We start from the raw sequence: 27,418 nt of genomic DNA, 5'->3' as shown, positions 1-27,418 counted from the left end.
CAGAAAGCACAAGAGCTCAGCTTAGAATAGGTTTGGGAAAAGTTATCAGTTCACAGCACTTGCTCTTAGGAGCTCCTGTTTCCTAATATTTCAATATTTTTTCTGTTTCCCATCCCTGCCAAGATTTTTACGTGGAAGATTGGCATCTGTGTCCTCAGTAGCCAAAAAGTAGTACACAGTCCCCCAGCTCACCAGCCCGGCTCCAACAAGGCTGACACTCCCTACTTGCATAGAAGATTAAGAGTTGAAATAGTTGTTCTAGTATATAATGCAATGTTTTCTACAACATGAGGCAACTTTAATAGCAGGGACCATAGGAGGCTGGAGTTTCACAGCATGCTATAGCTGCATGAGGGCACTCTTTTGCTCCAGATCACATGGCTCAGAGCAACCTGGTCTAGTTTGAGGTGTCCCTGCCCATGGCAGGGGGTTTGGAACTAGATGATCCTTGAGGTCCCTTCCAACCCTAACAATTCTATGATTCTGTGATTCTATGCATATATGCCCTAAGGTGGTAACTAGTTGTGCCTACAATAAGGAAGGAAGAACAGCAGTGCCATTGATTCTGCTTGCTTGCATTTCTGTAAAGGGAGGACAGACATGCCTAACTGTAGGAGATGGATTTAGCTGGAAGCACAACCCTGCTACCTGGTATTTCTTCCTGGTTGCCCTCTGGCCTTTAGATAAGTCCTCTTATCCACCCCCTCTCCTCCCACATTCCCCTGCAGCCATGGCTATCGCTGCCAGTCCCATTTTCAGGCAGCTGCTTAAAGCAGGACATGACTCAGCAGTGCTGGCTGGAGCATCCAAGGGTTCCTTCTTTTCCCCACAGGCAGGAGTGCTATCTCAAAATCAGTAGGGCTGATGGTTCAGCCCTCTAACAGTGGCTGGTTCACCTTTCACAGGCTAGCAATGCACATAGGAGATAGGATACTTTTCTCCCCCCCTCCCCCCTCCAGTCTGTAGTAAATAAATAAATAAATGATAAAGAATTGCTGGTACAGGCCTGCACAACAATCTGATGCACACCCCCCATGGCCAGACATATTGACAATCTCCCTTCAACAGCCCCACTGTGCTCCCCTCTCCCTAAGGGAAACACTCCCAGGTGCTTTAGGATCTTCAGGAGGTGCCAAGCTCCCATTCCTGATTTTGTATCTTTCTGTACCCTCTCCAGTCCATCTGCACTAGAAGGAGAAGACTGGCTCCTAGAGGGGCTCTGATTGAGGAACAGGAAGCACCGTGGGCAGGCAACTCTTGTGTAAACTACAAGATATGGTAGGAATAAAGCAGTAGCTCTGCTGGCTAGCAGAGCTCAAGATTATTATGCTTCCCACAGCAAAGGCTGTCAGGTTTGCATTTAAGGCTCTTGTGTGCCTGGGGTAACACCTGATGGGAGTGATGCACTAAGAAGCACCAGACACAGGTCTGTAGGAAGTTAAATGCTCATCTGTGATTCCTGAAGCTGAGACCCCAAGAGGCATACCGACTCCACCAAGGTAAGGCGAGATGGTGTTCCAGGCACTGATGCTGCCCTTCCTCAGGCATTGTCCTAGGGCCAGTTCAAGATGCAGCAGTGGGATTCCTTCAAAGAGAAGAGCGATGAAGTATGGGATCAGGAATGCTCCTGTGAAAACACAATTAAGTGTAATTGAACCACACGATTGTGTTTATCTCACTGAAATTGCTGTTTAGCAATTTATCTTCTTTATGACCCTAACAAAGTCCTTGTGGGATGTGCCACGTGACAGCTGTTACTGGTAATTTTCTTGGTGAAGATGTGGAAGGAAGGATTGGGATGCTTAGTGGTGCAGGATGCTTCTCCATAGACACTGCTACAGCCTTTCTTTTAAGCATCTTAAAATTCTTCCCCTTGAGGGTGGTGAGACACTGGCATGGGTTGCCCAGGGAGGTGGTAGAAGCCTCATCCCTGGAGGTTTTGAAGGCCAGATGTGGCTCTGAGAAACCTGATGTAGTGTGAGGGGCCCCTGCCCATGGCAGGGGCATTGGAACTGGATGATCCTTGAGGTCCCTTCCAACCCTAACAATTCTATGATTCTATGATCTTCTTTTCTCCTCCTGCTCATAAAGCACAAGGCTTCACATTTCCTCTGTACCATCTGTTTCCCTTTTGGTGCATCACCTCATTTTCTTCCTTAAAGTTCTCAGGCTCATGCTGCTCCTCCTCCTCCATCCTCAGCAAGATTCTGTGCTGGAGACCCCAGGACATGAGGTCATTAGCCTCTAATGAAAACTGAAAGCAATGCTGAAGTTTTGCTGTGAAATATGGGAGCAATGAAACCTGATTTCCTCCCACTTTGCATCCTCTGTGTCTTTCATGTTTTTCTCATAGTCACTCCCTTGGGCTAGAGGCAGCATGTTGCTGTTCGGGAAGTATCAATCCTGCTGGCAGCCTGGCTGGTTCATGCAAAAGGCTGTGCAACACCTCATCTCCTTCACCTCCCCTTCAGAAGGGACATGGGTTTGGGTCTCTCTCCTTTGCACAAATAATGATTCTCAGGAGTCCAGGAGAAGTTTTCTCAGTATGTTTAGAGCACCTGTACAAAAGCCCAATTAAATTAGAATGATTGAAGTTTATTGCCACAGCCAACAACCACTCGTGACCACAAAGCCACTTTTCTTTGGGAAAACAAAATATCTGCTGGACTGACAGGAAATTATCTGTTGAGGTAGAAATAGAGATTTCTAAACCGTGAATCTAGGGTTGAATTCTTTGTGTTAACTTTGAACTGAATGCCCTCATTAAGTGATGGTTAAAAAGGGGATTTTAAAGCAGACAGATTTAGGGATCCAGGGTTTGTTCACACACAGTTCATGACGGTTGCAGATGACACCAAGCTGTGTGGTCTGGTTGACACACTGGAGGGAAGGGATGCCATCCTGAGGGACTTGGACAGGCTTCAGAGGTGGGCCTCAGCCCCCTCCCAATATTCCTACCAAGTGATGGGGACCCTGTGCACCTAATTGCTCTGTCAATAAACCTGTGCCCTGTTACACCATTTCAGCTTTGCTATCTCTGAGTCTGCCCAGCTCTGGAAACCACACAGAAAGAGTGTGCTGTTCAATAGTTTGTCAAGAAATAAGTAGCTCTTACTCAGTAAGCTGCTGCTCATAATTTGCCAAAAGTGGAAATAGATGTCTCTCTTTATGATCTAATTTCTTAGAATGTTTTCAGCTGATTCAAACAAGGAATCTCACAGTTCATTGCCAGTGTGTTAAATCCTCCATCTGGATTCTCGGTACCCCTGCTCAGTAGTCTTCTTGCTTGGAGAAAGCTCTAGACTGGCTGCTAGAAGTCCCCCAAGAGAGCGATTTAGAGGGAATTGAGCCACAACAGTGTTGACTTTTAGGTGTTTTACTACTCGATGGAATCTCATCTGGAGATACCTGTTGAAGCTCCCAGACAAATAATAAGGAGTCTGCAGGTCCCTGCTGCAAGAAATCAGTAAGATCTCACCATGCTCAGTCCTCTTCTGCCCTTCAAACCTGCTGCAATATGCCCCCTTGGCAGCACCCCTGAGGGCACCCACTGGGCCCTCCTAATTGCCTGACCTCTTGGGCCGTCTCCTGGGAAGAGAAAACTATTCACAGGAGTGACTGGAGGACATGGTGCAGAGCACTCTGCTTGTCGGCCCAGCTGCTTGGCCACACACCAGCTCCGGGTGGCAGCTGCAGCTCATGTGATGCTGAGCCCTTGCTAGCAGAGTGGTCCATAAGGAAACAACATATCTCCCATATCATATCTCCCTGGAAGTAACTGTGTAATAATTAGTGCAAACTGCCCTCTGTTATCTCTCTCCTCTTTTCTGTTTGTTAGTTGAACTGTTGACAGTAAAGCATGCTTAGATGTGTACGTATCTGCAGTCATATTTACAACACAGCAAAACATAGTGCCACACTTGGAAAGAAACTACTGGTTTTCCATGAGAACAATGTAAAAAGTATGCTGTCTGCAAATATGAAAGCACAGCAGGAGATTGGGCTAACAAAAAATGGTTAATGGAGCTAAAATAGTTCTCAAACCCAATTCAAGCAAGTGGCATGTGGTGTGAAACTCTTTTCAGTTATTCATTGTTTTGCTTTACAGTATTTTTATGCAAAAAGAATAGAATAGAATAGAATAGAATAGAATAGAATAGAATAGAATAGAATAGAATAGAATAGAATGGAATGGAATGGAATGGAATGGAATGGAATAGAATAGAATAGAATAGAATAGAATAGAATAGAATAGAATAGAATAGAATAGAATAGAATAGAATAGAATAGAATAGAATAGACCAGGTTGGAAGAGACCTTCATGATCATCACGTCCAACCTACCATTCAACACCACCTAATCAACTAAACCATGGCACCAAGCACCCCATCAAGTCTCCTGAACACCTCCAATGATGATGACTCCACCACCACCCTGGCCAGCACATTCCAATGGCCAATCACTCTCTCTGTGAAGAACTTCTTCCTAACCTCCAGCCTAAATTTCCCCTGGTGCAGCTTGAGACTGTGTCTTCTTGTTCTGGTGCTGGTTGCCTGGGAGAAGAGACCAACATCCGCCTGTCTACAACCTCCCTTCAGGTAGTTGTAGAGAGCAATAAGGTCACGCCTGAGTCTCCTCTTCTCCAGGCTAAGCAGCCCCAGCTCCCTCAGCCTCTCCTCATAGGGCTTGTGTTCCAAACCCCTCACCAACTTCATTGCCTTTCTCTGGACGCATTCCAGCAAGTCAACATCCTTCCTAAACTGAGGGGCTCAGAACTGGACACAGTACTCAAGGTGTGGCCTAACCAGTGCAGTGTACAGGGGCAGAATGACCTCCCTGCTCCTCCTGGCCACACTGTTCCTGATGCAGGCCAGGATGCCATTGACCCTCCTGGCTGCCTGGGCACACTGCAGGCTCATGTTCAGCCTACCATTGACCAGTACCCCCAGGTCCCTCTCTGCCTGGCTGCTCTCCAGCCACTCTGACCCCAGCCTGTAGCTCTGTATGGGGTTGCTGTGGCCAATGTGCAGAACCCGGCACTTGGATGTGTTAAATCTCATGCCGTTGGATTCTGCCCATCTGTCCAGCCTGTCAAGGTCCCTCTGCAGAGCCTCTCTACCCTCCAGCAGATCAACTCTTGCCCCCAAGGGCAGGAAAGGAAATAGTCAGGAAAAGCATACTCTTTTCCACCATAAGCTTACTCTTTTCCATCATAAAATCCTCTACCTAGAAAGAGAAAGAATGCTGGAAATGTATGAGATACCTAATTGTGAGTATGAGCCCTCTGGCACTATGTAGTCCAGGGCCCTGTTTAATAGATAGGGGACAATGTGCCAGAAGGCAGAATTTAAGTATTAAACCAACCAACCAACCAACCAAGACAGACATGAGAAATCTGACTGTGGAAAAGGCAAGAAGAAAATCCAAGCAGCAGAATGAAGAAGTGTGGTGGTACCTGGCAGAGAGCATTGTAATACAACACAGAAAATTCAAACACAGGCACAGCAAAAATCCCATCAACACCTCTTTAATGTGTGCTATAGATACAGCAAAAACTCAGTAAGTTGGATTTCCATGAGACATGAGAAAAGGAAGCGTTAGCATAAGCAAGAATAAGTGCCAATAAGTAAATTATTCTACCTATGGCTATTGAAGGTATACTTACATCTAGATATTCTGGATCTATATGCTCCATGGTAAAAGGAAAAGAAATGACATAGATAAGCAGGCAGCCTCTAAAACCAAAAGTTTAGCCTCAATCACTTTTTATCCTCTGAAAAAATGAATATGGAAAATGGTAGTGATCAAGCATTTTTAAGTACCTTACAAGCCTGGAGAAGTGGTCATAAAAATCAAAAATATTATCAGGGCATGATTTAGTTACATCTCTGAGGAGGAAAATTTTACTTTGTACCATTCCTTCTGTCAGAAAGACTCTCAAGATTCATCAAGCACCCATCCTACTAGTAGATACATGCACTACTGAAAGAAGGTCATGGAAAATGAAAACCAACCAAAAGACCCAAGCAAAAATACAAAACCAATCAACCAACCAAAAACCCCCACAGTCCAAAATCTACCAAATATTCTGGAAGGAGAACCTGCACAAGAATACTGCACAGCTGAGGAACAATCCCAAAAAGGCACAGAAAGCTTACATGTGCTTTTTCAAATCAATCTATCAGCAAATACAGATGGACATATTGCTAAGTTGATTTTGTCAACAAAGCCTCAAGTGACAAGGAGCATGGGTATGCAGCATGACAGGTCTCACTGCTAACTCAGAATAACCATTGGAGTGGAGACAAGCTTATAGCTGTACAGTATAAAAGAAAAGACCTGTGGCACTCTGGAAACACTGAAGGTCTTTTACATTCTGGCTCCTCAGGTGACATGTGCTCAGAGATTAATAAATGTTATCATAGAATCATAGAATTGTTAGGGGTGGAAGGGACCTCAAGGATCATCTAGTTCAAATCTTCCTGCCATGGGCAGGGACACCTCACACTACATCAGGTTGCTCACAGCCACATACAGCCTGGCCTTAAAAACCTCCAGGGATGAGGCTTCTATCACCTCATTCTACCACCTCTCTGGGCAACTTGTTCCAGTGTCTCACCACCCTTCTGGGGAAGAAATTCTTCCTGACATCTAATCTGAATCTACCTGTTTCTAGTTTTGCTCCATTCCTCCTAGTCCTATCACTACCTGAGATCCTGAGAAGTCCCTCCCCAGCCTTCTTGTAGGCCCCCTTCAGATACTGGAAGGCCACAATAAGATCTTCTCAAAGCTTTCTCTTCTCCAGACTGAAGAGCCCCAACTCCCACAGTCTGTCCTCATAGGAGAGGTTCTCCAGACCTCTGTTCATCCTTGTGGCCCTTCTCTGGACATGTTCCAGCATCTCCAGATCATTCTTGTAGTAAGGGCTCCAGAATTGGACTCAGTACTCCAGGTGGGGTCTCACCAGAATGGAGTAGAGGGGGAGAATCACGTCCTTCGACCTGCTGGCTATGCTTTTGGCTATGCTTTTCTTGATGCAGCCCAGGATGTGATTGGCTTTCTGGGCTGCAAGTGCACACTGGTGGTTCATGTTGAGCCTCTCATGTGCCAGCACCCCAAGTCCTTTTCTTCAGGGCTGCTCTCAAGCCAGTCGCTGCCCAGCCTGTATCAGTGCTTGGGATTATATCATGCAATATATAGATCACTCTGTACAGCTAACAACACATCATAGAGCCATGGAGCCACCAGGATGGAATGGATTTAGAGATGGTAACAAATTCTATCTCCTCTATCCCACACTAGAATTAACTGCAGCCAAGCTAATAACAGTGGGAGATGTTTATTCAGCTTACTCTTTAAGAACGTCATTGATTGATGCAAGTGAGAAACAGCCAACCCCAGCTGTAGAGACAAGTGTGTACTTTGCACAGGTACCTACTTCACAGCTAGGCAAAAAACGAGTAATCTGCAGATGAACTTTGGGTTTGGAACTGTGTGAAGGACCCACTGGGTTACCTGAAAAGGTGTCAGCAAGGGAACTAGAGTGTTTTAAAGGTTAATGGAGGCCCCCTTCAGATACTGGAAGGCCACAATTAGGTCACCTCGGAGCCTTCTCTTCTCCAGACTTAACAGCCCCAACTCCTTCAGTCTGTCCTCATAGGAGAGGTGCTCCAGCCCTTTGCACATCCTCATGGCCCTTCTCTGGACATGTTCCAGAATTAGAATAGAATAGAATAGAATAGAATAGAATAGAATAGAATAGAATAGAATAGAATAGAATAGAATAGGAGTAGTAGACCTCACTAATAGAACTGGGAAGCAGTTTGAAGTATCAGCCAAGTGGCCTCCTGATGAAGTTGCACCAAGACCAGCAGAAACAGATGAGCCTCAGTGAGAAGCAGAGAAGAAAATCAATAAGCTTTGCTTGAAAGGTTTGCTGATGACACCAAGCTGTGTGGTGCAGCAGACATGCTGGAGGGAAGGGAGGCCATCCAGAGGGACCTTGACAGGCTGGAGAGGTGGGCACAAGCCAACCTCATGAAGTTCAATAAGAGCAAGTGCAGGGTCCTGCATCTGGGTCGAGGCAATCCCAGGCACAAATCCAGGCTGGGCAGTGACTGGCTGGAAAGTAGCCCTGAGGAGAGAGACTTGGGGGTGCTGGTGGACAAAAAGCTCAACATGAGCTCTCAGTGTGCACTTGCAGCCCACAAAGCCAATCAGATCCTGGGCTGCATCAGGAGAAGTGTGGCTAGCAGGTCGAGGGAGGTGATCCTCCCCCTCTACTCAGCCCTGGTGAGACCCCACCTGGAGTACTGTGTCCAGTTCTGGAGCCCCTATTACAAGAGGGATGTGGAGGTGCTGGAAAGTGTCCAGAGAAGGGCCACGAGGATGATCAGAGGGCTGGAGCACCTCTCCTATGAGGACAGACTGAAGGAGCTGGGGCTGTTCAGTCTGGAGAAGAGAAGGCTCCCAGGTGACCTAATTGTGGCCTTCCAGTATCTGAAGGGGGCTTACAGGAAGGCTGGGGAAGGACTTCTCAGGATCTCAGGTTGTGATAGGACTAGGGGGAATGGAATAAAGCTGGAGGTGGGGAGATTCAGGCTAGATGTGAGGAGGAAGTTCTTCACCATGAGAGTGGTGAGACCCTGGAATGGGTTGTCCAGGGAGGTGGTCGAGGCCCCATCCCTGGGGGTGTTTAAGAGCAGGCTGGATGAGGCTCTGGCCAGCCTGATGTAGTGTGGGGTGTCCCTGCCCATGGCAGAGGGGTTGGAACTAGATGATCCTTGTGGTCCCTTCCAACCCTGAATGAAACTATGAAACTATGAAGTCAGGGTACCAATAAAGACTTCCTAAATGGTGGATAAGAACTTAGGGGAGCTGATGCTTGTGCTCAATATTGTTGCCTGAAGATTAGCTATCAGAAGTAAGGTAGGTAACTTGAAATGATGACCTCAAGATACATGAGCATTTGAAAGTCTAGACCATGAATAATAAATTTCCTTCAGATTAGAGATTTAGGAATGAAAAAAAAAAAATTATAATGATCACTGAAATTACTCAGAACTTGGCAAAATATTAATTCCAAAGGAAACACATCTATAGAGTCTGAAAAACTCAGAAAGCACATCTCCGTACAACACAATGCAACAAGCATTCAATGATCTACTTCACCAGTTCCACTGGCAGATTTTTCTGAAAGGCTGAGAATTTAGTGTGATAATTTGTTTACCTGCAAGAAATTGCAATGGGTGGTAACTACTCACTCTGATACAAAGTTATTAGGTATAGAAAGGGGAATATCAACTCCAACCCCTTTCTCCATAGGAGTTCAGCTAAGCAGCACAGTAGCCAACACAGCAACAAATGACATCAAGACATCAGGTAGGACAAAAAGCAGCAACTTAGTAATATTCAGCTCTCTCTGGAAAACAATACTTCATCATCTTTGCTATGTCTTCTGCACAGGCACTGTTCCAGCTAAAAACAATAAGGAACTATTTTTAATACATAATGTAGTTTTATGGTAGCTCAGCATGCAGTATACTATAAGCTGTATATAACATGCAGTTTATAGGAGTTCATTAGGCTACTGCAAATGTCATAGATAAAGAATAGATATAGAATAAACCAGGTTGGAAGAGACCTTCAAGATCATTGCGTCCAACCCTTCAACCAATCCAACCCACCTAATCAACTAACCCATGGCACCAAGCACCCCATCAAGTCTCCTCCTGAAAACCTCCAATGACAGCGACTCCACCACCTCCCCAGGCAGCCCGTTCCAATGGGCAATCTCTCTTTCTGTGAAGAACTTCTTCCTAACATCCAACCTAAACCTCCCCTGGTGCAACCTGAGACTGTGTCCTCTTGTTCTGGTACTGGCTGCCTGGGAGAAGAGACCATTATCCGCCTGTCTACAACCTCCCTTCAGGTAGTTGTAGAGAGTAATAAGGTCACGTCTTTGCAGAGTATTTATGATGGCACTGATTTTGTCTTGGAGGTCATGTTGCAGGAAGTTGCAGACCCTGAAGCTTTGCAGGGTTGAGTTTCATATGTAGATGACATATCTTCTAGTGTAAGGATGAAGGAGCTAAAGCTATGTCCAGAAAACCGAGGGGGCAATAGCCATGTCAAAGATAGGTGGGTAACACCCACAGATCAACTTATAAAACAACCTTGGTGAACTTCTCTATTAAATACTTATGCCTAAAGGATGCAAGAGAGGAGCACCCACTGGCAAGCATGCACCAACCAACCTGATCTGTAAAGGGCAATCAAGTATAAGAAGTTATGAAAGGATTGATCCCAAATGCTGTAGCTTTTCACTGAGGACTTGAGCAGGACATGGTAGCAATCCACAAATTATGTTCCTTGTAACATAATTAACTTTTCCATCAAAGACTGAATACAATTCCTCCCCCCTCCCTCCTTCCTTCCCCCCCTGCTTTCTAACAGTATCTTCTGGGTATACCTGTTGTTCCTCTCAGATTTTATTTTCCTCCTGAGGACAAAGTGAGCCAGGCAAGCAAGCAAGTTGTAGTTCAAATTCTAGCAGAAGGTAAGGTAGGCCACGAGTTATGAAAGTCTGTAAATCATTGCCTCAGAAGTAAACAGTTCTCCCTTTCTAGCAAGACTTTAGTGTTTATGTATATTTGTTTCCTTAGAAAGAAACTTTGGTTTATATTGAATATATTTTTCAGTCACCTTGTAGGCTTGGGTATGATGCCTATTTGTAATGCCCATGGGTATTAAAATACAAGCTACCCATGGGTATTATATACATACTAGATATAATCAAAAGTCAAATACTGCAGTAAGGTGCAGCTAGAACTGGGTTAGGGTTTTTTTAGTATACTTGATGCTAGAATAGAATAGAATAGAATAGAATAGAATAGAATAGAATAGATCAGACCAGGTTGGAAGAGACCTTCAAGATCATTGCATCCAGCCTATCAACCAATCCAACCCACCTAAACAACTAAACCATGGCACCAAGCACCCCATCAAGTCTCTTCCTGAGCACCTCCAATGATGGTGACTCCACCACCTCTATATGCACATATAGAGCTATGTGACTTGCTTAAACCTCAGCTGTAAGCGACACACTGTACGCTGGGTCCCAGTTGCCTGGGAACCTTTGTGTTTGTCACCACTCACTCACTGTGGCAAACAACCTTCATATCCATTAGTCATGAAAAGTAAATACCTAACTTTACTCAGGCAATAAAGCCAAATAATCAGTAACAGCAGTGGGTGATAAATGTCAGCAAAACTGATATTATAGTCAAGTTACTGAGTAACATTGATGTGCAATGAATAAGGTCCAGAGGTCTGATGAGAACAGCTGACATGAGAGGAACTTATTTTTTATCTCTTGTTTTTTAAAAGATCTGGAAATGAGGAAAAGCCTAACTCTTAAACACTTGGGTATCACCTGAACCACCTGTGAAACTGGAACCTACACCTCAGAAGCCCTTCAGCCCCAGGGCATGTCTATGCCACATCCATACTGGGTTCTGCTGTGCTTGTGGCTGTGGGAACCACTGCAATTTTCAGGGCTCCTCACGAGCCATGATGCTGCTGCTGTCTCTCATGTTGACGTCTTCGGATGCACACAACAGGATTTATACTCCAGTGCCCCTTGAAATCTGTTGGGCTTTTGCATCTAAGTGCTTTGCTTGCACAAACACAAACCCAAATCACGTCACTGCCTTAAATTAGCAGAAGTATAACTCAGCTACATTGTACACTGGTGTAAACCCAACAACTCTGTCTTCTTGGTGGTCTTCATGACTCACTCAAAGTCTTCCAACACCAGCTTTCTGGAATGAATTATTTGCAAACCATGCAGCACTTTGCTACAAAGTCTGTCCTGATGTTGAGCTCTCTGAGCCCTTTGTTAAAATCCAGTGACCAAACATTGGCTGTATATCCTTATATCACAGGATCACAGGATGTCAGGGGTTGGAAAGGACCTTTGAAGGTCATTGAGTCCAACCCCCCTGCCAGAGCAGGACCATAGAATCTAACACAGCTCAAACAGGAGCACATCTAGATGGGTCTTGAAAGTCTCCAGAGAAGGAGACTCCACAACCTCCTTGGGCAGCCTGTTCCAGTGCTCTGTGACCCTCACAGTGAAGAAGTTCCTCCTCATGTTGAGGTGGAACCTCCTGACCTTTATTCACTGCTATCTTGTAGTGATGCAAAGTAGCTATGTGCACTACTGAGTCTGACAGTCATTTGACACTGATTTTTTTGTTGTTGTTAGCAAAACTACTACTCTTGGAGCAAAGGAACGATGCAACCTTTGTCCCTGAATAATTTTCCTATTTTCATTATGTTTAAACCTGTTCTAAATCATAGAATCACAGAATTGTTAGGGTTGGAAGAGACCTCAATGACCATCCAGTTCCAACCTTCCTGCCATGGGCAGGGACACCTCACATAAGATCAGGTTGCTCAGAGCCACATCCAGCCTGGCCTTATAAACCTCCAGGGATGAGGCTTCCACCACCTCCCTGGGCAACCTGTGCCAGTGTCTCACCACCCTCATGGGGAAGAACTTCTTCCTAACATCCAATCTGAATTTACCCATTTCTATTTTTGTTCCATTCCCCCTAGTCCTATAATTACCTGACACCCTAAAAAGTATCTTCCCAGCTTTCCTGTAGCCCCCTTTAGATACTGGAAGGCAACAATAAGTTTCCTAGCAGCTACTATGGGATACATCAGCGCTCACAAGCTGGACACAGAAGAAAACAGAATTTCTAAGCATGGTGCAGTCATGAGACAGGTCACTGAGGATCTACTTGCACTCAAACTCCCTCTTCTGAGGTGGAAGAGTTCTGCAGGGCAAGGATGCAAGGGACCCTGGAGTGCAGGGTTAGAGGGGAGAAATCAAACATCAGTAGGAGGCAAGTGTTGCTAGTCTCCTGAAGTGGGGCTGGGATCTGAATCAGTGGAAAAACAGCTGGCTATAGTTAGTCCTGTGCCTCCAGCACAGAGAAGCAGCCTTTTGTGCTTCATGGGGAGATGTGGGAACCTTTTTATGGTCAGTAGAACAATATATTGTCTTAATTCGTAACAGATATCACACAAAACCCTGAAGCAGAGAGTTCAGGAAGCCTCATGCAGTTGGTGGCCCCAGAAAAAGGTCTGTGTAATGAGATGTGTGGAGGAGCTGCATCTTGCAATGGTCACGTCTGTGAGTTTCAAACCTGCCATTAAGCACTTTGCATTAATTGTTTATTGCATTACAAAAATACCACATTACCTTAGTTTTAGTATGTTGTATGTTGCATGTTAATACGGAATGCTTTTGTTCCTTTGCACCAATACAGAAAGGCCACCTGAGGTGCTGGAAGGTATTTGTCTGACCTACAGCTCCTACTTCAGAAGAGCATCCTCCCTTCAGGTCCCATGTCATAGCTGATAGAGTGACATCTCTAAAAGTGCTTATCATGTCTCTTTAATGCATTATTAACTGAAGTGACCATTCCAGCCATTCTCATGGGCAAACACAGAGAAACAGCTTGCACCCATTGCTTTCGAACCACTTAGTTATGGCACCCCGAGAACGTTTCGCTGGATTTCACATCTTGTAAATGTGTCATGGGAAATGTTTATTTATCTGCTTATGATAAACACACTCTTTCATTTTCAATGTCATGAGCTAAACAGATTGGATTCTTAAGTCATTCCTTGTCCTAGAGGTTTTGCAGACCTTGAGCTTTCCAGACCAAGAACTGTTGGGGCTTTTATGCATTTTGTGTACTTTTCCAAGTTGAACTTGAAAGGTGGACTTTCAGAAGAAGTCAGAAGCCTTTGTATCAGTAGCAGTATCTCCATCTACTCCCTACTGCTCTGCCATACCTCATTTATTCATCTACTTAGCAGACTCCCTAAGAGGTTACTTCTTTCTGAAATACCTCCTTCCATTAAAGGCAGCATCCAGTCTTGGTTACTTGCTTGACTCAAATAGATGTAGCTCATCAAGTAATGCTGTTATCTTGGTAGAACAAGCTTGGATTTAATAAGGTTTTCTATCTGATATTTTCTCCAGGTGTGAATTTCTGTTTCTCCACATAATTGTTTTAGCCCAGTATTATCCATTACCTTTCAATTTGCTGTCTCACTGTGCTTTAGACAGCCTGCCACAGCACAGCTCAAAAGTTACTGTGAATGGTGAGTTATCACAGAATGTTAGTGGTTGGAAGGGACCTCCAGAGATCATCAAGTACTCTTTTCTGATCCATTTGTATTTACCAAATGAGCTGCTTCTAAAGGAATCCTTTGTGGGAATGGTGCCCAAGGACAGGCTTGGGCAGCTGTCTGCACTGCCTGGCAGGCTCCTGTTGGTGTTCTATCAGCTAAGTTTTTTAAATAGCCTCACAGATGTCAAAAAATGCAATTTAGTTTTGTGCAAGGGCAACTCCAGACAATAAAATAGTACCTAAGAGCATCAGAGAAAGGAGGGCAATGCCTTGCTCACCTTCCTAAAGGAAAGTGCAGTGACCATTTTGCTAGGGTCTGGTTTGTTCAGGCCTCCTCAAGCCTTCTCACTTTTCCACAGTGTAATGAGCTGCAGGTTCTGTATCCTGCTCCCATCAGGACTGTAGGAGCAATGTAAGAACTTTAACATTGGTTTTGCTGAGAGTTTGCATCAGTGTGGTCTTGCTTCCTCAATGTTAACTTGAAATATTCTCCTATAGGAAATGGCTAATCTAATTGGTGCAAAATATTTATGAGAATTAGATAATTTAAAAAGGAGAAAAAAAAACCCAACCCCCCCCAAACAAATCAACAAGACACAATGTAAATACAAAACTTCCATGACCATCCTAAGTTAGTATAGTGTGGTAGGTTGAAATTTGCCCCCCAACATTAAGTAGCTACTAGCTTCTCCTTTTTAATGCCCTCTCTTCCCACCCCACCCCCACCCCCCACCCCCCTGCCCGCATTACAAAAGGGAGAAGAGAAAGGAGCCGAGAAAGTTGCTCTTAGTCTTAACCAAAACAATGCAGCCAAGGTCGAGCAGAAGCAAGGTAGTATGAGGAGACTCAAGGAGAGGACACTCAAGGGGAGGAGACTCAAGGAGAGGAGACTCAAGGAGAGGAGAGGAGAGGAGACTCAAGGAGAGGAGAGGAGACTCAAGGAGAGGAGACTCAAGGAGAGGAGACTCAAGGAGAGGAGAGGAGAGGAGACTCAAGGAGAGGAGACTCAAGGAGCGGAGACTCAAGGAGACTCAAGGAGACTCAAGGAGAGGAGAGGAGAGGAGAGGAGAGGAGAGGAGAGGAGAGGAGAGGAGAGGAGAGGAGAGGAGAGGAGAGGAGAGGAGAGGAGAGGAGAGGAGAGAATTGTTTTGGTACAACTAGTTTAAGTTCCTTATCTCTCCAATGGAATTATTTGGAATTATCTTTGTTTTCCTTTTCACACCCAATAGTGATTTATTTAGATTTTACTACTTTTCTACTCAAGATCTGTGAAAGATTTTAAAGACATAGCCTAAAACTACCACATATAGCTATAGCAGACTTGTATAGTTGAACATTCTGGCAAAGTCCCATTCCAGTCTTACCGCCTCCATGTATCTGACACAAGTATGGAAATCGCCACACATTCCCCAGGCCGACGGCAAATCCAATACAGCTTAAAATATACTGGAATTTATTGTCCCATTTGGGCCTGCCATCTTCTTTAAGGGTTTCAGGTGGCACTGATAAATCTTTTGACATTGCAATGGAATGCCCTTGGCTTCTTAAGCACCTTTCCATAGAAGTGAAAAGATGCTCTCTTCTGTTGGTTTTGTCTCTTCTGTTGGTTTTGTGTGGGATGGAGTGGAGAATCCTGGAAGGAGAGGTGGAGCTTTCTTTTTATGTGATGTGTTGCAATGTGTCATTGCCAAAGCTGCAGTTTAAAGACAAAACCAGGAATTGATATTATATTGAGAGTGACCACTCCTGACTTTTTTTTTTTTTCCCCAGCTCCATCTATAGTTAGAGCCCTTGGGAAAATGTTGTTAATGGGCAACTCGAGATCAAACAGGTCTTTATTTTCTGCTCTCCTCTTCTGAGATACCTTCAGAGAACTGTGACTCTGAATGTGATTAAAAAGAAACCTTTACCATAGATTGACTAAGGTAGTAAACTACTTAGAAAAATCTGTGAATAAAGTGTTTGCATTTTCTTTCTTAGCTTGCTCCTAGAGTAAAGGAATGAAGACATCTTTTGCAAGTGCAAAAAGTAGATTTAAAAGCTAAATTAAAATAATAAACAGTAGACTATGTATGTTCAGACATGAGAATTTAGTCCATTTTCACCCTAGCTGCTATGGGTTAATCACTTCCCACCTGTCAATGAATCCCAAGTGACTATTTTCATTGTTCATTAAATAGTTACTGATGAATGCAGGAGCTGAATGCTTTCCTTCAGTTGAAAGTATGTGAGAATGTTTTTCTGTTGCCCTTAAGTTATACCAGGGGTTTGCTATTTTGCGTACTGAATCACTTCACTCCACATTAAACACATCAGCCAGCCAACTTGCTTGCTTCATTAAATCAACCTTTTATGACTGGATAGAATAGAATAGAATTAACCAGGTTGGAAGAGACCTTTGAGATCATTGGGTCCAACCTAACACCCAACACCATCTAATCAACAAAACCATGGTACTGAGCACCCCACCCAGTCTCTTCCTAAACACCTCCAGTGATGGTGACTCCACCACCTCTCTGGACAGCACATTTCAATGGCCAATAACTCTTTCTATTAAGAACTTCTTCCTAACATCTAGCCTAAACCTCCCCTGGTGCAGCTTGAGACTGTGTGCGATTGTTCTGGTGCTGGTTGCCTGGGAGAAGAGACCAACCTCTGCCTGTCTACAACCTCCCTTCAGGTAGTTGTAGAGAGCAATAGGGTCACCCCTGAGTCTCCTCCCCTCCAGGCTAAGCAACCCCAGCTCCCTCAGCCTCTCTTCATAGGGCTGTGCTCCAAACCCCTCCCCAGTATTGTTCTGGACACATTCCAGCAACTCAACATCTTTACTAAACTGAGGGGCCCAGAACTGGACACAGGACTCAAGGTGTGGCCTAACCAGTGATGAGCTCCCTGTTCCTGCTGGCCACACTGTTCCTGATGCGGGCCAGGATGCCATTGGCCTTGTTTTGAAATAAGAAAAGTAGCTAAGTGCAGATGGATTCTTTCTTTTTTTTTTTTTTTTTTTTTTTTTTTTTTTTTTTTTTGTTTCAAATACTTAAAGAAGAAATAAAGTTCTGTTCTGCAGCTAAGCATACATGTATGATTAGGCTACCAAGGTCATGCAACCAGAAGCCAGTTTCACATCTGGACTATGCAAACCTCCTTAGCTCTGCAAACATCCAGATCCATAGGTAGAACAACTCAGCCTCCCTACCCCCTATTGGGATAGCTCAGAGGGCACACAGTGTGGTTTCTCCATACTTAGCATATCTGCTGCCAGGGCAACCACCACCACTGCCCCTTCTGCTGCTGTGCTCTGAACCAGGAGATGCCTTGTGCTGTGCTGAAGCCATTCTAGCAGCAGACTACACTGATTTCCATACTCACCACCTGCAGCTTCCAACTCAATTTTACTCATTTTCAGTGTCTAAGTTTTTTCTCAGCAGGAAAATCTGACAACATTTATTTTTCCCACTGCAGAATAACATCTTTAAAGGATATAAAGACCTATTCACATTCAAATCATAAGGAAAAAAAAAAAAAAAAAAGAAAAGAAAAAAGGGAAAAATAAAAGAAAAAAAGAAAAATAAAAAGGGAAAACCAAATTGGAATTAAAATTAATCCAATCACTCAAACACATATTCAGTGCCTGATATTTCACTCTCAGTTTAGAGCAGATACACTAACTACTCTAAAGACACACTCTAGAGTAGATATACCCTAAATATCCCTAGTTCTTGTAAGAGAGGATTTTGATTCTAAGTGAGCTTCAGGGTGTAAATTGAATCATTGATTGTCTCAAAAGGCGGGTATAGGAAGAGCTGCAAAATAGTACAGATGGGTTGCCTATGGATAAAAGTGCCACCTCTCCAGAGGGGACATCTGAACTGACAGCTTCTGGCATTCAGCCTGGATGCTCTAATGGTGCCCATTTCTCTCTCCAGTGACCACATAAGGAATGAGACTTCTGACTGAGCTCCTCTGGGTCACTTGGAAATTAGAAGCTTGAGGCAATTGCAAGGTAGGTATGCATGTGCATTGTGCCTGTGTGTGTGTCTGAACTAGAGCTGCCCACCTTGATTGTGACTGATTAGGGCAAGCAGCTTTGCATCACTTGGGTGCCTTGGATCCCACCCCAGCTTCACAGGCAAGTGATGCACCACTTGCTCCTGCTTGAAAGGGAGGGCAGACTTTGCCATTTTGTGAACTGCTGCTGCCCTACTGCAAGGCTACCTCTTCTGCTAACAGCAAAAGCAGTGCTGTCTGCTGGGAGCTTGAAAGTAATAGGCAGTTAATAAAACATCCAGAACTATAAATGAATCAAGCTGTCATTCTCATACTTAGAAATGTTTTTATTAAATATGTTTAACTTTTACATGAGACAAATTATATTGGTGGCTTTGTGCAAGACAGTGGCATGGAAAGTAAAAACAATTTCATGTGCAAGACAAGTCAGTATTCAGTTACCCTTCATATTGGCTGCCCAACCAATAGGGGAAGAGGCCTTACAGCATGCCAGGTGCAGTATCTCCCCCAAAGAGAGAACTGCAGGCCAATTGCAAAAGAGATGGCATCACAACCAGAAAAAGAAGGAGTAATTTGGCCTGGTGTCCCAGTCACTCACAAATGTGGCTGTTTTGCTTTCAGGAACCAAGCCATTCACTCTTCACAATGCCTTGCATTGTTAAGTAAACAAATGTTTACCTGGAAAAAAACCCCACATGGTTATCCTTTTGTGTAAATAAAATTAACTTTGGGTTCTTTACAAAAATATAGTTACTTTTCTCACTGACAAAACATCCTTCCACATGCTTAGAATGGTTTTATGCTGAGTACTTCAAGTTTCCATTGACAGAGGTCTCAGATGAGGAGATGATAAGGCTTGTAGAATCATTCTTTTTCTGACAGCAATTTCTGATGGCTTTGCATATGGCAAAGACAGGGATGACCAAGCTAGGCACTCCAGCGATGATTACAATAATAACATACACCCAGCCAGGATATTCAGTCTTCTGTGGATTGGGGAAATCCTCCTGACAGAGCAATCAAGTTGTAGAAAGTTATGAGGAGCAAATAATTGGGAACGTGCAGATGTTCAATAATTCAACTGATCAAAGCCTTAGCCAGCCACAATGGCATAATAATTTTCCAGTTCCACAATGTCATCTAGCTTGTGGGTTTCAAGTCTCAGATGTTTAGGACTTATTTTTGCTTAAAAGTGATAGAAAGAGGATGGAGTGAAAGAAGAAAAACCCAGGAAGGGAGAGTCATGGGACTGCCCTCAGCATGCTTCCCAGGCATAATGAAGTGTGGGGATGTGGTGGTTTTAGGCTATGCCTTTAAAATGTTGTTACAGATTTTGAGCAGAAAAGTAGAAAAATGTAAACAAACAAACGAATAAATGTAAATAAATTAAAGTAGGAAAATGTAAATGTAAACAGAGGTAATTCTAAACAATTTCACTGGAGAGATATCTGCTGCAAGACTGGTTGTACCAAAGCAATTTTCTCCTTTTCTCATCTCTTCCCTGCTCTTTTCATTGCTCTGAAGGGAGACTGACCTGCTTCTGCTTGACCCTGGCTGCATGTTTTTAGTTAAGAGCTACTTTTTCTCTGCTCCTTCCCCTCTTTTGGACAGGGGGACGGGGGGAGCAGAGTGACAGCTTCTCTGGTCTTCTTGACCAGAGGGGTTCTTGTGTTGTTAGTTAACTGTAAATATCTGTAAATACTGTAAATGCTGTATATTTAGTACATATTCATTGCATTCCACTGTAGATTGTAGTCTTGCCTGTAAACACAGCTTTCATTTGCTTCCACCTGAGCTGGTCTGGCAAAGTTAATGTTGGGGGGGAAACTTCAACCCACCACAGGGGATGAGAGATCTCACAAGCCATCAGGGCTGTGGTTAAACAGACTAGACTAGACTAGAATGAACCAAGTTGGAAAAGACCTTTGAGATTGTCAAGTCCAACCTATCATCCAACACTATCTAATCAACTAAACCATGGCACCAAGCACCCCATCCAGTGTCTTCCTAAACACCTCCAGTGATGGTGACTCCACCACCTCTCTGGACAGCACATTTCAATGTCCAATAACTCTTTCTATTAAGAACTTCTTCCTAACATCCAACTTAAACCTCCCCTGGTGCAGCTTGAGACTGTGTCCTCTTGTTTTGGTGCTGGTTGCCTGAGAGAAGAGACCAACTCCCTCCTGGCTACAACCTCCCTTCAAGTAGTTGTAGACAGCAATAAGGTCTCCCCTGAGTCTCCTCTTCTACAGGCTAAGCAACCCCAGCTCCCTCAGCCTCTCCGCATAGGCCTTGTGTTCCAAACCCCTCACTAGCTTTGTTGCCTTTGGGTGGGAAGACTGAATTCCAAGGGTGTGAAACCTTATTAAGAATGAAATGAAGTTAGCAACAGAGAAGAAAGCATCTCCATTTCCCCACTTTCATTTCTCTCTCTTTCTGTCTCTGTCTTATGAAAATAAAAATTAATCTTTACAAAGTAAGTGTGCTGCCTGGCACCAGTAGTAGTCTGGAGATCATAAAGCAGATCTACAGAGGCCAGAAAGAGATGAAGTGACAAAGAAACTAATGGAACCCACATTTTTTTTCCTAATATGTCTATCTCTGTACCACATACAGGTTTTTATTCTGCAGGAGGTGGAATTTAATGTTAATTTAATTAATTAATACTAACATGGATTCATTTAAAATCATAGCATCACAGAATGGTCTGGGTTGGAAGGGACCTCCAAAGGTCATCTATTCCAACAGCCTCTGCAGTCAGCAGGGACATCCTCAGCTAGATCAGGCTGTCCAGAGCCCTGTTGAGCCTCACTTTGTGTATCTTCTGGGATGGGGCCCCAACCACCTTCCTGGGCAACCTGTTCCAGTGTTCCACCACCTTCATAGTAAAGAATCTAACATTCAATCTAAATCTACTATTCTCTAGTTTGAAACCATTGCCCCTCATCCTATCACTACAGGGCTTTGTAAACAGTCTCTATCCATCCTTCTTGTAGGCCCTCTTCAGGTACTGGAAGGCTGCTATTAGGTCTGCCTGGAATATTCTCTTCTCCAGGCTGAACAACCTCAGGACCCTCAGCCTGTCTTTGTAGCAGAGGTGCTCCAATCCCCTGATCATTTTTGTGGCCCTCCTCTGTACCTGCTCCACCAGGTCCATGTCCTTCCTGTATTGAGGGCTCTAGACCAGTACACATTACTCCAGGTGAGGTCTCACCAGAGCAAAGTGGCAGAATCAGCTCTCTGGATCTGCTGGCCACACACCTTTTGATGCAGCCCAGGATGTATTTTGACTTCTGGGCTGCAAGCACACCCTGTCTGCTCATGTCCAGCTTCTCATCCATCAGCACCCCCAAGTCTTTTTCCACAGGGCTTCTCCCTCTCCTCCAGTCTGTATTGATAAAGAGGATTGTTCTAGCCCATGTGCAGAACCTTGCACTTGCTCTTGTTGAACTTCATGATGTTCACCTGGTTCCACCTCTCCAGCTTGCCCAGCTCCCTCTGGATGCTGTCCTGTCCCTCTGGTGTATCAACAGCACCACTCAGCTTGGAGTCATCTGAACACTTGCTGATGGTGCATTCAATACCACTGTCTATATCATTGATAAATATATTAAACTCATGGGTCCCAGTATGGACCCCTGCGAGACACCATTTATCACAGGTGCAAAAGCCTTCATGCAGCTAGCATGGGCATAGACCCCAAACTAAGAAGTTAATGCTTTGTTGTTCTCCCCACATTCATCTGCACCAAGAGTGCATACAGTGTCAACTGGTTTTATAGAAGCACACTTAAGGTGTACATAGACTAAAACTGCCTCTGCCCATCTATACAAAGTGATGCCAACATTCAGCTTTTCCTTCAGTTACAAGCATCACTGAGGACTTGACACATGAACTGAAGAGTAAACTCCAAATTTAGGTAACAAATAGTGTTGGAATTCCATAAGGAAAGATTTCTGAAAGAAAAACATATATATATATATATATATATATATATCACAGTAACACAGTATCACCAAGGTTGGAAGAGACCTCAAAGATCATTGAGTCCAACCTATAACCCAACACCTCATGACTAGACAATGGCACCGAGTGCCATGTCCAATCCCCTCTTGAACACATCCAGGGATGGTGACTCCACCACCTCCCTGGGCAGCACATTCCAATGGCTAATAACTCTCTCAGTGAAGAACTTGCTCCTCACCTCGAGCCTAAACTTCCCCTGGGACAGCTTGACACTGTGTCCTCTTGTTCTGGTACTGGTTGCTTGAGAGAAGAGACCAACTCCCTCCTGGCTACAACCCTACTTCAGGTAGTTGCAGAGAGCAATGAGGTCTTCCCTGAGCCTCCTCTTCTCCAGGCTAAACACCCCCAGCTCCCTCAGCCTCTCCTCATAGGGATTGTGCTCAATGCCTCTCACCAGCCTTGTTGCCCTTCTCTGGACACGCTCAAGCATCTCAATGTCCTTCTTAAATTGAGGGGCCCAGAACTGGACACAGTATTCAAGGTGTGGCCTAACCAGTGCAGAGTACAGGGGCACAATGACTTCCCTCCTCCTGCTGGCCAGGATGCCATTGGCCTTCTTGGCCACCTGGGCACACTGCTGGCTCATGTTTAGGCAGCTGTCAATCAGTACTCCCAGGGCCCTTTCTGTCTGGCTGCTTTCTAGCCACTCCAACCACAGCCTGTAGCTCTGCATGGGATTGTTGTGGCCAAAGTGCAACACCCAACACTTGGACTTGTTGAATGCCATCATGTTAGACTCTGCCCATCTGTCCAGGCAGTCAAGGTCCCTCTGCAGAGCCCTTCCACCCTCTAACAGATCAACATCTGCTCCCAACTTGGTGTCATCTGCAAATTTGCTGATATACTTAAACTATACTAATACTATATATACTTAAACTCATATATATATATATATAAATCAGAGTTTTAGTTTAGCAAGATCTTTTCTCTTAATAAACATCTTTTTCTCTTCATTCACATAGATTATCTGTCTCTTGTTCCAGAAACATGCTCCCTGGAGTTACTATGTACTAAGTTCCTGAGCTGTAAATAACAACAAGGCAAACAGTAACTGATACTGAATTTTAGCATAAGGAATAACACAATTTACAATGAAGAAGCCTTATATAAGACACAAAATAGACATGCTGGAATGTGTCTAGATAAGGGCAACAAAGCTGAGGAGGGGTTTGGAGCACAAGCCCTATGAGGAGAGGCTGAGGGAGGTGCGGTTGCTTAGCCTGGAGAAGAGGAGGCTCAGGGGAGACCTTATTGCTCTCTACAACTACCTGAAGGGAAGTTGTAGAGAGGTGGGGGTTGGTCTCTTCTCCCAGGCAACCAGCACCAGAAAAAGAGGACACAGTCTCAAGCTGCACCAGGGGAGGTTTAGGCTGGACGTTAGGAAGAAGTTCTTCATAGAAAGAGAGATTGCCCATTGGAATGTGCTGTCCAGAGAGGTGGTGGAGTCACCATCACTGGAGGTATTTAGGAAGAGACTGGATGGGGTGCTTGGTGCCATGGTTTAGTTGATTAGATAACGTTGGATGATAGGTTGGACTCTATGATCTCAAAGGTGTCTTCCAACCTGGTTAATTCTATTCTATTCTATTCTATTCTATTCTATTCTATTCTATTCTATTCTATTCTATTCTATTCTATTCTATTCTATTCTATTCTATTCTATTCTATTCTATTCTATTCTATGCTATTCTATTCTATTCTATTCTACTCCTCCATCAGTGATAAGTAACCAGCACAAGGGTAGTTCTGTGCTTTTAAATGTATACAGAAATGTGAGCACTATCAAAATAGCTTCACATATTTGGCGCTTTTTCAACATAGAAAGGCTGTGACATTTTCAGCTCTTCCATAATCCCTGCTGGGGAGTTCACATCTGTTTCAGTCTTGTCTGGCAACTGGACTCATGGTCTGTTTTTTTCTGCTTTGGAAAATCTGCTTAGGTTTCTCTTTAGACAGGTTGCAGACATCACATCTGAGTTTAGGATTACTTTTACTAGGCCTCTTGAGGTAAGTTTTGTACTGGAAAACTGTTTCAAATGAGAGATGGATGTAGGTGACTATGGCTCTTGCATTAAAGAAGAATACATAAAATAATTCTAAATAAATATTTTGGGGTTTATATACTTACAGAGCTCGGGTCCCAAACACTGTAAAGCAGCTCTTCATTGACTTTCACCACAAAATAAAAGAGGAAGATCACTAACATAATGAGAGGACTGATAACTCTCCAGGTAATCTGCCAGAAAATGTTGGGCTTGTGTCCAATCATGAACTCAATGTCCTTGTTAAACCTATAAGGAAAAACAGGAAGTTCAGGACAGTAGAAAGTGGTCAGGATCAAAGGGCTCCTGCTCATAAACAGAGAAGCCCAGACTGTCTCCAGCTGAGCTTTCTAGGACTTTGCTAATGTCATTGTGAAAGGAGGGTTGATAACAGCATTGGGAGTTAGACCTAAGTAGTTCAGATTAATGCAGATATAGTTGCAAGTCAGGAAAATTATATCTGCAAGTTTATTTTCTTCGAGAAGTCTGTGAGGGGTATGTGAAATAGTTTGGAATACAAAAGAATTAATGCAGAGGGAGTTTCCCTATAAAATATCACAGTATGGTTTCATGATTATTTGGTAAGCATCTCAAAGCTACATAAACTAAAAGGAATGACACAATACTAAAATTAAAAGGAAACTGGAGCATTAAGCAACATTAAATTCTGTGCATAATTTTTGCTTAATTTAGATTACTGCTATTTTTTTCAGGTTGAGTACTGAAACAATATTACACTTTACACTGATTAAGAGAATCTAAAGATGTGTTATTTGGGTTACTCATAGAGAAGGCAGTGAACAATGGGGCAAAAATGTCTCCACAACAACAAACAATCATAGAATCATAGAACTATTGGAAGGGACCTCAAGGATCATCTAGTTCCAACCCCCCCCTGCCATGGCCAGGGGCACCTCACACTACAGCAGGTTGCTCAGAGCAGCAAATCCCTGTCCTGAGAGTGATACTAGCTGCAGTCAGTCCTGAAGGAGTTATGATCTCTACATATGAAGCAGAACCATGTGGATACACTTCTTAAAAAATAATAATTTTGGAAGTCATAGGGCTTGTATTGTTAACCCCCTTGCCTGGTTTTCCTGTGTCTGAGGGGACTATTCAGTTGGTCAGATACAGATACAGAATTAACCAGGTTGGAAAAGAACTTTGAGATCACCAAGTCCAACCCGTCACCCAACACCATCTAATCAACTAAACCATGGCACCAAGTGCCTCATCCAGTCCTACAGCTATTAACAACATAGAGAATTCAGCTGCATAAATTGATCTTTTAATCCCTAACTTCTAAAATCTAGGTATCATTCTTAAAATGGCATCCACACAACCCCACTGCAGGTCACGTCCAGGTGTAGTTCACATGAGTGTTGTGATGGAATAGCACACAGTTTTCCATCAAGCAGGAGAGCCATCATTTTACCACTTGCCTTTTCCAAGAAAAAGGTCACAGAAATTCATCTGGGGCAGATAATATCACCTTAGGGCAGCCCTGATAGCTCTGTACTCAAAGAGGGTTACAGCAGCACACACTAGCCAGGAACATGAAAGTTTGACTTGCAGCTCTTTTCTGAATCCATCCCCAGCCCTCTATGGCGTCAGCCCATGTTTGTGTCCTGGTTATGGTTTTAATATGGCTTTGTAAAGCATTGGGAGATTTTAAAGAGAAGAAAAGGTGATCAACACAGAATTCTCTGTTCTTAACAAATTAAAATAAACCTTATTTCTCTAAGGTGGCTCCTGGTTTTGGGATGTTTATTTACGATGATTCATGCTTCCTCAGACTGAAGGAGTTGGGGCTGTTCAGTCTGGAGAAGAGAAGGCTCCAAGGTGACCTAATTGTGGCCTTTCAGTATCTGAAAGGGGCCTACAGGAAGGCTGGAGAGGGACTTCTCAGGATCACAGGGAGTGATAGGACTAGGGGGAATGGAATGAAGCTGAAGGTGGGGAGATTCAGGCTGGAGGTGAGGAGGAAGTTCTTCACCATGAGAGTGGTGAAGCCCTGGAATGGGTTGTCCAGGGAGGTGGTTGGGGTGCTGTCCCTGGAGGTGTTTAAGCCCAGGCTGGATGAGGCTCTGGTCAGCCTGACCTAGTGTGGGGTGTCCCTGCCCATGGCAGGGGGGTTGGAACTAGATGATCCTTGTGGTCCCTTCCAACCCTGACTGATACTATGATACTATGATGATACTATAATACTATGATATGAAACTTTCAGTATGAGAAAATGGGCCACCAGGCCATTCATAGAATCACAGAATTGTTAGGGTTGGAAGGGACCTCAGGGATCATCTAGTTCAAATTCCCCTGCCAGGGACACCTCACACTCTATCAGGTTGCTCAGAGCCACATCCAGCCTGTCCTTAAAAACCTCCAGGGATGGGGCTGCCACTACCTCCCTGGGCAACCTGTTCCTGTGTCTCACCACCCTCATAGGGAAGAACTTCTTCCTAACATCCAATCTGAATCTACCCATTTCTATGTTTTTTCCCTTTCCCCCCAGTCCTGTCATGACCTGACACCCTAAAAGTCCCTCCCCAGCTTTCTTGTAGGCCCCCTTCAGTTACTGGAAGGCCACAAGAAGCCTTCTTGGAGCCTTCTCTTCTCCAGACTGAGTAGCCTCAACTCCCTCAGTCTGTCCTCATAGGAGAGGTGCTCCAGCCCTCTAATGCCACCAGGGCATTCACTCCCATTGATGGGAGTGTCACAGCTAGAGGGTCTGGAACAGGTTCAGGCAAAATCTATGGGTTTCTGAAGTTCTCAGGCTTTAATTTGCAGTTATTATATGTTAATTATGAACAGTAATATGACAACATTTGTTTTATTACATCTCTAAAAAGTTGGTAGGTTAATAAGTACTCACTGCTACAATTGGTAAAGACCTGTACCTATCAGCTAAGAATGCTTCCCAATAGCATCCCAATATTTGCATCCTGCTGTAAAACAGTATCAGCAGCCTGCTCTGACATCCTTGCTTTGGAACCCTCCTGTGATACAGCTCAGTTTTAAACTTTAGCTCAGTGCCAGTGTACTTGTACTTTGTTTCTGCTAATTAAATTTTTAATGCTGTTTTCCTGAAGGACATTTATCGTAACTGTCACCATATTTAAAATGTAA

The 27,418-nt window shown here is 44.0% G+C and overlaps 2 protein-coding genes across 3 annotated transcripts in view; both read right to left on the bottom strand.

Moving 5' to 3' along the window:
- LOC137445754 (sodium-dependent neutral amino acid transporter B(0)AT3-like) overlaps positions 1–15,827 on the bottom strand; it is a 38,399-nt gene extending 22,572 nt beyond the window's left edge. For both annotated transcript variants that reach the window (XM_068147750.1, XM_068147752.1), the window contains exons 1-2: positions 15,578–15,827; positions 1,487–1,627 (exon numbers count right to left, since the gene is read on the bottom strand). In XM_068147750.1, the coding sequence (XP_068003851.1) occupies positions 1,487–1,627; positions 15,578–15,773 (337 nt within the window). In that variant the 5' untranslated portion in view covers positions 15,774–15,827. The remainder of the gene's footprint in view (positions 1–1,486; positions 1,628–15,577) is intronic.
- Positions 15,828–18,526: 2,699 nt separating this feature from the next.
- SLC6A19 (solute carrier family 6 member 19) overlaps positions 18,527–27,418 on the bottom strand; it is a 31,412-nt gene continuing 22,520 nt past the window's right edge. Inside the window, exons 11-12 of the mRNA XM_068147456.1 lie at positions 24,379–24,541; positions 18,527–19,228 (exon numbers count right to left, since the gene is read on the bottom strand). Coding sequence (XP_068003557.1) covers positions 19,019–19,228; positions 24,379–24,541 — 373 coding nt within the window. The 3' untranslated portion in view covers positions 18,527–19,018. The remainder of the gene's footprint in view (positions 19,229–24,378; positions 24,542–27,418) is intronic.

The sequence above is a fragment of the Melanerpes formicivorus genome, unplaced genomic scaffold (assembly GCF_026170545.1).
Source record: "Melanerpes formicivorus ecotype bairdi unplaced genomic scaffold, bMelFor1.0.p_v2 SCAF_15, whole genome shotgun sequence".
Lineage (NCBI taxonomy): Eukaryota > Metazoa > Chordata > Aves > Piciformes > Picidae > Melanerpes > Melanerpes formicivorus.
Note: the sequence above shows the minus strand (reverse complement) of the source record. Positions and strands in the feature narration are given on the sequence as shown.